This window comes from Phyllobates terribilis, unplaced genomic scaffold (genome assembly GCF_046119375.1).
Source record: "Phyllobates terribilis strain yellow unplaced genomic scaffold, ASM4611937v1 Scaffold_4__5_contigs__length_816908805, whole genome shotgun sequence".
Classification (NCBI taxonomy): Eukaryota; Metazoa; Chordata; class Amphibia; order Anura; family Dendrobatidae; genus Phyllobates; species Phyllobates terribilis.
In genome coordinates this window covers 408,891,376-408,904,409 of record NW_027362764.1, presented here as the reverse complement: position 1 = coordinate 408,904,409, position 13,034 = coordinate 408,891,376, and the positions used below count along the sequence as shown (strand labels likewise).

At 41.0% G+C, this 13,034-nt stretch overlaps 1 protein-coding gene across 1 annotated transcript in view; it reads left to right on the top strand.

The window, feature by feature from the left end:
* Positions 1 to 11,645, top strand: part of CTNNAL1 (catenin alpha like 1) — a 250,875-nt gene extending 239,230 nt beyond the window's left edge. Inside the window, exons 15-19 of the mRNA XM_073678608.1 lie at positions 3,405 to 3,453; positions 4,985 to 5,041; positions 5,861 to 5,980; positions 9,531 to 9,614; positions 10,653 to 11,645. Of these exons, the coding sequence (XP_073534709.1) occupies positions 3,405 to 3,453; positions 4,985 to 5,041; positions 5,861 to 5,980; positions 9,531 to 9,614; positions 10,653 to 10,817 (475 nt within the window). The 3' untranslated portion in view covers positions 10,818 to 11,645. The remainder of the gene's footprint in view (positions 1 to 3,404; positions 3,454 to 4,984; positions 5,042 to 5,860; positions 5,981 to 9,530; positions 9,615 to 10,652) is intronic.
* Positions 11,646 to 13,034: the final 1,389 nt, after the last annotated feature.

Below are 13,034 nucleotides of genomic sequence, written 5' to 3'. Positions count from 1 at the left end.
ATACTAGAGTATCTGAAGAAGAATAACCTCATGACCCAATATCAACATGGGTTTACGAGGGACCGTTCCTGTCAAACTAATCTGATCAGCTTTTATGAAGAGGTAAGTTCCAGACTGGGCCAAGGAAATGCAGTGGATGTTGTGTATATGGACACTTCAGAAGCTTTTGATACGGTTCCACACAAAAGGTTGATACATAAAATGAGATCAATGGGGATAGGGGAAAATATATGTATGTGGGTTAAGAACTGGCTCAATGATGGGAAACAAAGGGTGGTTATTAATGGAACACACTCAGACTGGGTCACAGTTAACAGTGGGGTACCAAAGGGGTCAGTATTGGGTCCGCTTCTTTTTACCATATTTATTAATGACCTTGTAGGGGGCATACAGAGTAGTATTTCAGTATTTGCAGATGACCCTAAACTCTACAGGGTAATCAATACAGAGGAGGACAATTTTATATTACAGAAGGATCTATGTAAACTAGAAGCTTGGGCTGATGGCAAATGAGCTTTAATGGGGATAAATGTAAGGTAATGCACTTGGGCAGAGGAAATAAAACGTATAATTATATGCTTAATTGTAAAACACTGGGCAAAACTGTCACTGAAAAAGACCTGGGTGTATTGGTATACGACAAGCTCACGTTTGGTGGCCAGTGTCAGGCAGCTGCTGCAAAGGCAAATAAAATAATGGGATGCATTAAAAGAGGCATAGATGCTCATGAGGAGAACATAATTTTACCTCTATACAAGTCACTAGTGCGACCACACTTAGAATACTGTGTACAGTTTTGGTCTCCGGTGTATAAGAAAGACATAGCTGAACTAGAGCGGGTGCAGAGAAGAGCGACCAAGGTTATTAGAGGACTGGGGGTCTGCAATACCAAGACTGGCTATTACACTTGGGGTTATTTACTTTGGAAAAACGAAGGCTTAGGGGTGATCTTATTACTATGTACAAGTATATGAGGGGACAGTACAAAGACCTTTCTACTGATCTTTTTACTCTGAGACGGGGTCAAGGGGGCATCTTCTTTGTCTGGAGGAAAGAAGGTTTAATCATTACAAATGCGGATTCTTTACTGTAAGAGCAGTGAGACTATGGAACTCTCTGTTGCATGATGTTGTAATGAGTGATTCACTGCTAAAATTTAAGAAGGGCCTGGATGCCTTTCTTGAACAGTACAATATTACAGGTTATAAATACTAGATTCCTTGATAAGGCGTTGATCCAGTCTGATTGTCGTATGGAGTCAGGAAGGAATTTTTTTTCCCCAATGTGGACCTTAGTGTTTGCCGCATGTTTTTTTTTTGCCTTCCTCTGGATCAACATGTTAGCCTTAGGCTATGGGTTGAACTAGATGGACTATGTGCCCACGATGCAGAAATGCTCCGGATTTTTTCCTGAGCGTTTTTGCATCTCCCTGGCAGAAAAAATGCATGCGGATTGTACATGCGGATTGTACATGCGTTTTTCCTGCCAGGACAAGCGGATGTGAAGCGTTCTTCACACGCATTTCCGCATGCGGGTTGTCAAGTGCTTTCCAAGCGATTTTAGCATCACTTGGAAAGTGCTTGACAACTTGGTCACACTATATATAATTCCATGCAACCGGCATGGATTTATATAGTGTGACCTTAAAGAATGGTAAAAAATAAAAAAATAAATCTATACTTACCTTCCGATGGCCTCCACAGTCTTTATTCGCTCCGTCCTGGCTTGCCAGCAGCTCGCGGTACACGACACTGAAGGACCTGCCGTCACATGACTAAATGACGTCAGCGCAGGTCCTTCAGTCCACCGCGATCTGCCGGCAAGCAGAGCCAAGCACACTGGGGGCCATCAGAAGGTAAATATAATATTTATTTTATTCTTTTTTTTTTTTACTGGTTCTATGGTACCCGGGTCCGGAGGAGAGTCTCCTGTCCACCAGACCCGGGTACCATCCGCACATTGAAACGTTTGGATTCCGCATCTACATATACAGTGATGCAGATTCCATGCTTTCCAATGAAAGTCAATGGCAGTGAAAACGCAGGTCTTCCGCAAAATAATTGGTAGTGCTGCGTTTTTTTCCGCAATAATAAGCCGCAGCGGAAATTTCCGCAGCATGTGCACAGCACATGTGGATTATCATTGGGGAACATGGCAGGCCTTCTACCAAGCGTTTTTTAAGCGTTTCTGCAGCGTTTTTGCCGCTGCAGAAACGCTTAAAAAACGCATCATGAGCATACAGCCTTAGTCTTCCTTCAACCTTAAAACTATGTTACTATGTATACCCCTTTTAAACATGTAAAGCGCCATGGAATTAATGGCGCTATAATAATAATATAGTACAGAACCTACAGCAGATCCTCAATATACAAATGCACATGAATAGTAGAATAAAATACATAATTTTTTTTAATAAAGCAGTGACACACAAATATGCACATTAAAAACAAGGAGGGAGACCAGTGTAAAAATGGTAAAATGGAGATCACAATGCCCAAAAGCACAACATTGTGTTAAACAAATAACACTGGATACTAAAGGGGAATGTATTTATTTATGGTTTTACACCAATTTTTCTGACATCCCAAAGTTGTACACAGGGCTGTGGAGTTGGAGTCTTAGAGTTGGAATAAAATGGACCAACTCCAACTCCTAAAATATATAATAAATTGGGTACAGTATTTCAATGCAGTTTGGGTGGAATATTTTTTTCATAAGAATTTGGGAAAGTTATGAAATGTCCTATAAATGTCTGTTCTATTCCTGATCTAAGGGTCTAGACTTTTAGCGGAGATGAATCTGTTCTACAGTAAATTTATCACTTAAACATGAGTCATGTATGAGGGAGTTGGAGTCGTGGAGTCGGTGTCGTGGAAATTGAGGAGTCAGAGTCGGAGGTTTGGCTTACAGACTCCACAGCCCTGGTTGTACATTTTATATAACTTGCATTTACGGAAACATTTTGTGACATTGTGGTTTTAGGCTGACCTTATGATCCTTCCAAATAGTAGGTGGGGCTTACTGGAACGAGGCTTGACCTCCTGCTGCCTTACAGATTTACTATAACTAGTATCATAAGTTATTATGCAAATCTACAGAAGATCAGAACTGGGTTATATTTCGGTTTCTGCCACACTGATAGCAAAGCTGATCTAAAAATCTATTTATCTAACATGTATAGAACAAGTCCTAGCTCTGGGACACACCATTTTTTACTTACTGCAGTTTTAAGACCTAAGACGCATTAATAAATCTTCTGCGCAGTATATAGTAGCGGTTATCGAGAGCCTAGAGAGGCTGCAAACATACTATTTATTACAAATATAGAACAATCATTATCCCAATTACCAAAACTTTTTTTTCACTATATTTTATTATGAACATGCTTTTGCTTTGATCTGCAGGGGTGAAGGGTTATTAAAGACTACCCAGGACTTATTTCATCAAGCAGAGGTAAGCCTGATCCACATTGCTTCTTCATTCAAGGATGGGCATTGTTCACATATGCACCAGAGGCTCTATTACCAGTCTAATTGCAGATTGTATCATACTTAACCGACATGTATGATTAAGTTGACAATAGTGTTACCATCGTCCAAATAGTGTGTCCCCACATATTTTCACCTTATCAGCACTTATTGGACAGTGTCAGAGTGTCGGGACATGCCCTATTGACAAGGCAAATGGCAACACCCATTTGTCAACTCAGTCATGCATTTCTTAGAGCAATACAAGAAGATATAACACACAAAACATGTTATATGTGGGTATTTGGTAAATGGAAAAAAAATCATATGAAGACAGGCTATGGCTCTACTGCCCTGTCTTTGTTCACCTCTTAAACACGACCTGTCACCAAGTAAAAGTGGCCAGTTTTTGCTCATATTTAATTCCTGCTGCACCACTTTTTTATTTTTTCAGGTAATTATGCAGAGCAGCCTAAAGACACCCCCTCCCCCCCCAAAGAAATCATGTAAGCAGTGCCCCCCATTAAAAACTGTCCATATCTCTAGACTCATATGACAGATTAAATGGGAAAAAAACAATTCATGCAGTCCCCGACTTGAGAGCTAGATCGGTTCTGTAGGTTTGTAACCCTAATTTGTATACAAGTTAGAACATGACAAAATAATAGCTAATACCTCATCGCTGACCTCTCTCCGGTTCTCTGTTTTCCACCACATTTAATCTTCGCTATAGGCTTGGACTTTGCCAACGTCCAAGCCTTTGAGGTCACTGCGTGTCATAAGATCGTGCTACGTGTCTTATCTCACAACGTCGCAGCCTTACAACATGCCTGGCCTATAATGAAGAGGCCAGAGAGGCGGTGTGTGACTGAGGATGGCGAGAAATCGTGCTGTCGGACAATTTGCTATTAATTTTTTGGTGCGTTTTTACATCTTACATCTCTAAAAATGAGTCGTATGCAAGTCGGATGTTCATAAGTCAGACTGCTTGCACTTCTAGTATTAGCAGTAATAAAATAAGAACAAAAACTGGCCATGTTTAACCTGGTGACAGGTCCTCTTTAACTTGAGGGGGATGGTGCGGTGTTGGCACGTTACAAACTTATTTGATGTTTTATGTTGAGCCCGACAAAAGCAAGAGAACTGTACTGTATATGTAGATCACCTGTCACTGTGCATTGTAAGAAGTGGGGAATACATGATGGAGACTCATAAATGACAAGAATGAACTTTGCAAAAGCATCTCTGTCTCTTTTCTGGTCATTAATTGGAGCGCAGCTCACAGATCCTCACTCATTGTCTCATCATTGCTCATTCCTTACTTTATCCATTATTTCTTTCCTTAATATTTTCCACATTTGTTGCCATTGATCTCTCCTTAACCCAGTAAAAAGGTGTTTTAGTGGGAAACATGCAGAGCTGGTTATTAATCACATATAATCCTTTTATGGTATAGTTTATCAACCCGCAGGTTACAGAATATAAAATTAAAGTTCTTTTTTTTGCTTTTTTCTTAGGTTTTTGCAGCAGCCGGGTTAAAGCTTTCATCAGTTCTCCACACTTTTTCTAATCAGGTGATTAAATATTAGTGTGCATTTTCTACAAGCACATACATGTATGCCAGGTTGATAGAGCAGTGTAGTGTGGTTACACATGGCACTTTTATCATTTGATAAATCCGCTGCATTCCCTATACCTTCACACATGAATACGACATCTCTTTTGAATGCTACTCTTTTCAGATCCATGAACATTGCAGTGAAAAACCTTTCCCACAGAATGGAGTCATTGACTTTTGCCCCAAGACCCTAGCAGGATATTACCAGAATGTAGATACATTAGATCCACAAATCCTGCAGTTTCACTGTATTAACTTTACAAATAGAATTTGCCCAGTGCACGTCTTGTCCTCTAAATTATAGCGGTATTGCCCTCCTCTTCTCCCTAAATAGAACGGTGTTCTGCTAGCATGCTCCATGAAGAGCTGGTATTATTGGTCTGGCAAAATGAATCAAAGCTCTTGATCAACAAAGGGCAATTCTTTATTGCTAGGTTCCTGAGGAGGAAACTCCCTCACTGGGGCTGCAGTCATCCTAATAATGCACTGCGATGTGAACCTATGCAGAAAAATATTTTTATTTCAGAACATTATTGATCATGAAAATGAGTGTGATGTCCCATTGGATGTTTTGAACGACAAGAACTCCATTCTACAATACACTTTTGGTGTGCATCCTCTCAACAGTGGCCCTAATATTATGTTTTAGGCACTTGGGAATGTTCAGTGGAGTACAGTGCAAATAAAAGGATTTCTTCCTTGTTATACCTGTAAGGGTTGGGAGCCCATGTGCCTCGCAATTGTTTGTAAAATTCTATATCTTACGGCCACACAGCTTGAAGATGATGACAAACCTTTACTCTTGTTGGAGATTGAGAAGCTAGTTCCACTGAGTCAGCAGCTTCAGATAACGTCAAGAACTCCTGTCCAGGGCAAAACTGCCACCTTCACCAAGGTATATGACATATTCTGTATTATGTGGGAGCTTCGAATTGATTGTATAGTAGATCACATTGTGATTACATAAAGCTGAGTTGATTCTAAGCTGTAGGATCTCTCTTGGAGATTAGAGAACCAAGTCACAACTAGTTAAAGCACAACTCAGGCGTGTTTTTTTTTATTTTATTGCTGCTCCTAATCTAAGGTTCGTGACCTTAGTCTTATACTTGCCTGCCGCCGTCTTCACCTTCTATCGCCACCGCTCCAGTTGGTCTTCAGCAATTTGTGACCTGCCGGATCACCACAGTGTTTACTGGAGAGAGCCGGCGGACACTTTTCAATGCAAGTTTGGGAGCCTCGTACTGACTCTTAGACTTGAGAGCTTGTGACATTACTTCTGGCCAGTCAGACGTTGTGGTCACAAGATGGCGCCACAGTACCAGAGCAGCACCAACAAAAAGGTGTAGACAGTGGCAGGTGAGTATAGTAGGTGGCAGGTGAGTATGGACCTTAAATTCGAAGCACCTCTCCAGCACTGAAAAAAACAAAACGCTGGAGTGGTGCTTTAAAGGGAGTGTGTTACGTCCCCAAATGCTGTTAATCTACAGGTTAATTATTTTACAATGCTGCAAGGCCAAATTACTGAAAGCGCACCTACTGGGAGAAAATTAACTTAATTACTCCCAGGAGCCGCCAGCTTGCAGTCATAGAGGCGTCCCCGCTCCGTACATAATGAGCAGCAGCTGTAAGCACTTGACAGATCGCTTGCTGAGTGTGCTATCAAAGTACCAGGGCATATTTACAGCTGCTGCTCACAATTCTGTGAGCAATGACTGTAGGTATCCTGCCTATGACTGAAAGTAAGGCAGCCGCAAAGCATTGTAACGCTATTAACCTGCAGATTAACCCTATATCTGCAAGTTAATAGCGTTTCGGGACATGACACATTCCCTTTAAGAAAAAGTTTTATTTTAACTCTGTCCAACAGTATTTCTGAATGATAATTCAATTATAGAGCAGATGTGATAAAGTAAAATTGGTTATTTGGATGCTTTATTAAAGCGGTTGGCTGCAGTGGTTACGACATAGCACTAGACACAGGTGAACTCACTAATGAAAATGCTATAGCTACCGATGTCACTTGATGGCATGGGTCCCTAGTGTCTCATAAGTATATACACTGCTCATAAATGGTTCTGCTTCAAAACTAAGAACAGTGCTGCTGTTCATAGCCTCCTAGTTATATACACTGCTCAAAAAAATAAAGGGAACACTCGAATAACACATCCCAGATCTGAATGAATGAAATATTCTCATTGAATACTTTGTTCTGTACAGAGTTGAATGTGCTGACAACAAAATCACACAAAAATCATCAATGAAAATCAAATTTATTAACCAATGGAGGCCTGGATTTGGAGTCACCCCCAAAATTAAAGTGGAAAAACACACTACAGGCTGATCCAACTTTGATGTAATATCCTTAAAACAAGTCAAAATGAGACTCAGTATTGTGTGTAGCCTCCACGTGCCTGTATGACCTCCCTACAACGCCTGGGCGCGCTCCTGATGAGGTTGCGGATGGTCTCCTGTGGGATCTCCTCCCAGACCTGGACTAAAGCATCTGCCAACTCCTGGACAGTCTGTGGTGCAATGTTGGTGGATGGAGCGAGACATGATGTCCCAGATGTGCTCAATCGGATTCAGGTCTGGGGAACGGGCGGGCCAGTCCATAGCTTCAGTGCCTTCATCTTGCAGGAACTGCTGACACACTCCAGCCACATGAGGTCTGGCATTGTCCTGCATTAGGGGGAACCCAGGGCCAACCGCACCAGCATATGGTCTCACAAGGGGTCTGAGGATCTCATCTCGGTACCTAATCACAGTCAGGCTACCTCTGGCAAGCACATGGAGGGCTGTGCAGCCCTCCAAAGAAATGCCATCCCACACCATTACTGACCCACTGCCAAACCGGTCATGCTGAAGGATGTTGCAGGCAGCAGATCGCTCTCCACGGCGTCTCCAGAGTGTCACGTCTGTCACATGTGCTCAGTGTGAACCTGCTTTCATCTGTGAAGAGCACAGAGAGCCAGTGGCGACTTTGCCAATCCTGGTGTTCTGTGGCAAATGCCAAGCGTCCTGCACAGTGTTGGGCTGTGAGCACAACCCCCATCTGTGGACGTCAGGCCCTTATACCACCCTCATGGAGTCGGTTTCTAACCGTTTGTGCAGACACATGCACATTTGTGGCCTGTTGGAGGTCATTTTGTAGGGCTCTGGCAGTGCTCCTCCTGTTCCTCCTTGCACAAAGGCGGAGGTAGCGGTCCTCCTGCTGGGTTGTTGCCCACCTACGGCCCCCTCCACATCTCCTGTGTACTGGCCTGTCTCCTGGTAGCGCCTCCAGCCTCTGGACACTACGCTGACAGACACAACAAACCTTCTTGCCACAGCTCGCATTGATGTGCCATTCTGGATGAGCTGCACTACCTGGGCAACTTCTGTGTGTTGTAGAGTCCATCTCATGCTACCACGAGTGTGAAAGAACAACCAACATTCAAAAGTGAACAAAACATCAGCCAGAGAGCATTGGTACTGAGATGTGGTCTGTGTTCCCCACCTGCAGAACCACTCCTTTATTGAGGGTGTCTTGATAATTTCCAATAATTTCCATCTATTGTCTATTCCATTTGCACAACAGCATATGAAATTGATTGTCAATCAGTGTTGCTTCCTAAGTGGACAGTTTGATTTCATAGAAGTTTGATTTACTTGGAGTTATATTCTGTTGTTTAAGTGTTCCCTTTATTTTTTGAGCAGTGTATTAAAGGAAAACTAGCTGCAGGATTTCACACTCCAAAAACTATTTATATTCGCATGTAGCTGTGTGAAAGACAAGTCTAGTATTACCTTTACATGGCCAATACATTCCTCCTTTACTGAGAAATCAGTGTTTGAATTGATAAGCAAATGATTATGGTAGATCTGAAGCCCCTTACTCCAGCTCTATTCCCCACCCAGTGCTTCCTCGTCCTCCTCCTCGTCCTCCTCCTCGTCCTCCTCCACCTCCTCCTCCACCACCACCACCACCTCCTCCTCCACCACCTTTTTCTCTGGGTGCGTGTACTTTAATCACTCCCTCCTAGACACTTTCAAACACAACTCAGCAATTGAAGTAGCGGTCTATCAATCTTGGACTAAACAGAGCAATGCCTGTCAGCTTCTGAAAGCGCACACATGCACAGAAGACTGTGCAGAGATTTCACAGTGTGCAACAAATGTGCATATCTCTGAAATGGGGTGATGCAGCAGAACCAAGGGAGACCAGGGATTTTTATAAGGTATTTAAGTCATGTATATGTATTTTAACAAGTGACAAGTCCTCTTTAAGTTGTTTTTTTTGTTTAATGACATTGTGAAGCCCTTGTACATGCGTTCTTGGATTCTTAGCAGTCAACAAAAGAGAAATCTTTCATAGCTACACCCAATGGTTACATGTACTGAAGTGAGGAATAACAAAACTTTTTTTTTTTTTTTGAGTGAATAATTTATTTATTTCAATCATGTAGGTTGACACGTGTATTCAGAAATCAAAGGCAGTCATGATGATACTAGCTCAAGTTCTTCCAATTTGCTGCAAATTACTAAGAAAGGTGAGTAGCTGATGCTGAAGTTAGAACATCCATTACCTCTGCTTTTTTCACAGATCTGTATTCATCTTCCTCTCTGGACTAAGAGACTGGTACAAATTAAAACAACCTAAGTATTATAAACAAATCTAAATTTCCTTTCATACTTGGGATGTGGAGTGATAGGTCAGTAACATGAATATCGGCATTATGAAGACGAATACATTTATACCAATAAGGGTTGTACAAGATCGGTTTAATGTTTGTTTTTTGTTACCTGTGACCATAAATGTCTTTAATCAGGTTTGTAGAATTCCAGTATTTTTATTTTTTTTTTACTTTGCTCATCTTGCTTCTTCTGAGATTAGAACCTCCGTCAGTTCTTTGATTATTTTTTTTCTCCTCTCTTGTTCATGTGCTCCCTAAATGCAAATTTTGTAATATACAGACGTCGCCTACCACAAAATCTCCATTGTGCGATTTATACATGGATCTGAGGATTAGTGAGCATGAATTGTTAACCCTTTCGGGGGTATTCTGCAAGCACCAGAGCGTGCTCACCGAAAGGGTTAACAATTCATGCTTGCTCATCACTACTGAGGATGGCGCAAGGGGCAGGACTGCTGTTTACTTATTATTGCCAGCAATTAGTATATTAGGTGTTAAATCTCACAGTGAAAGAGTGAGATTTGGATCATCACACTAACCCAGCACTGCCACTTTAATAAGCTGATACCCAATGGTAGACACTGTTACCGAACAGTAACATCATTGAAGTACACGAAAACCCTAGTTTAGTGTTATGGAAGACTGGTAAATTCTGAAAAAAAATAAATAAATAACACATGGCGATACATACATATGGCCTACTGGACATGGTGGTGTTGCCTTTCATTTTTTGATCCAGCAAAGACACTGCCAAAAGCAGCTCCTGAAATCTTTGCTAGTTTAGTTTCTTTTTTCAATTTCCACTGCCTACTATGGGTCTATGGAATATTAAAATCTACTCTACCTCACTATGTAGTATTTTAATTTGACACAAAGTATTCTCTTACTTTGCAGTGTAAAGTGGGTAATGGATGCTACCGACCTCCAGGATCCTGGAAAGAAAACAGGATACAGAATGTTTCAAATGAAGATGGTCTAGAAGGAAAAACAGTAGAAGCCTTTGGAGTAAAGTCTTTGGAACACCACGTAGCTAACCTGACATTTTTAGAAAGTAAATAGTAAAGTTCCTGGAAGACGGAGAGGATGTCAATTATTAAGCTCCACATGTTTCTTTTTGTGTTTTGTTCCACGTCGTACTGGTACCACTTTTATTTCTTACACATTTGCTCGGTCAGGTTAAAAACTTTGCTAAATGTGAATGTGTGTATTCTTTTCCTCTCACCAATCACACTGTTATAAACGGTTATTAAAAGCGCTGTTGTGAATGTCTTAATGGAAACCTAAACCCAAAGATGCTGCTATGGTTTGTATACGTGTAATATCCAGAAATCCTGATTTCTCTTTGCGGTGTTCCAAATTTGCCGTCAACATTGTATCATCCTTGCTGGTTTGCTTTTTTCAGTTGTATTGTGTTTACCTGTATCAGGGCAATGTTTTGTGGTCTGAAGCACTGATCAGCTCCTGTCTTCATGTTCACAACCAAGAATAAACCGCACACTATATCCACATGTAAAACCTCCACCACTGTCCCCGCACCGTTTGAACTGTAAATTTGCTGCTGAGCTCTTTAAATTTATTGGAGATTTTCTCATAAAGAACTATTTTCTGAGCTAGTTTTGATTGCGCATTATGTTTTTGGATTTGAAGTGGGTCCTCTAATTAGCTGCTGGAGATGGCAACTCGGTGACACATGCTGATGGTTTCCCTGGGTTTGTTGTCACTCTCATAGATTTATAAAGCTCACCTAGGATTTAAAATGCATGTTAAAGAAGACGACTATATCTTTTCTCAGAATGTATACCATATTTAAGTTTCATGAAAATGTAGTTTTTTTACATTAACATTTACAATGTAAGATTCTATTTTTAAAATAAAATTCCAATGAATCATGTGTGTCTGATTTGATATATAATAGCACAAATATTTCCTCACAGTATGGATTTTTTTATGTTTGCAACTGTAAAGAAGACTTGTTATATTTGCCACATATTTCTTGTAAAGAAAATTGGATTTAATGATTAAAAGGACCCAACTTTCTACCAAAGTCAGGCCTGACCTTCTGGGTTGTGGGATCTCACAACTTTCCATGACCTATCTTGTGCTTTACCCAGTGCTGCCACTTATTTTACGAAGTTGTTAACGAACAGTAATCGCTCTGTTACTGTTCAGTAACCGCTTCGTAAAGTAAGCAGCATTGGCTTATTGTTATGGAAGACCGGTAAATTGATAGTTGAATGGACACTGGTTTTGCCTTTCATTTTTTTTATTTAACAAAAGACACTGCCAAAAGGCAGCCTCTCAAATCTTTGATATTTAACACAAATATTACCATCAGTTGTTTCTTCACCGTAGTAATTTTTAAGATTCCAATTTTAAATAATACTTGTTACTGTATTTGCAGTGTTCCCAACCAGATATTTCTTGTCAGGAACAAAAACTGATATAATCATTCTTAATTCCTAGTAAATCTTCCTCTATTTTTGTTTCCCATTTACTGCTAAAACAGGATTGGATTGGATCATATAATGCAGCAGGAAAAAAACATACCATTGGAAAAGTTGCTTCTTCGCTATAGTGCTAAAAATAGAATTAGGACCTACTAAGGGATCGTTGTGAAGTTCTGCATGTTTGACAGCTCCCCAGCGATCACAAAACGACTCTCCAGCGATCCCAAAACCGTGACGTAATAACGATCTCACTAGCGATCTCGTTATGTGTGACAGGGCCTTAAGACATGCTGATCTGGTGCCTGCTTACATGTCCATGACAAAAAGGAGGAGTGACACACAGGCAGTAGCTGTGATGGTATATATTTTTGGATCTCTGTCATACTCCAGTCTAGGCAAAATAGAGCTCTCCTACTCCTTTTTACATGCCACATGTAGGTAACGGTGATGACCATATGTTAGTGCTGTTTCTTAGTTGTACTTTTACTCGCATTCAAGTGATTATCTGGGCATAGGTAGCAAATAGTGTTGAGCGAGTATGTTCTGTTAACCCTTTCGCCGAGTATGGTCGGGCAGAGCTCCGAGTAGTTACAGCTGCTCGGTGTTATGTTTGAATCGCTCCCGTGTGCATGATTTGCAACTGTTTGACAGCTTTATTACATGTGAGGAATGTGTAAGAAATAGACATTCCTCACATGTAATAAAACTGTCAAACAGTTGCAAATCATGCACACGGGAGCGATTCAACCATATCATCGAACAGCTGTAAATACTCGGAGCTCAGCCTGAGCGTACTCAGACAGAACATACTCGCTCAACACTAGTAGCA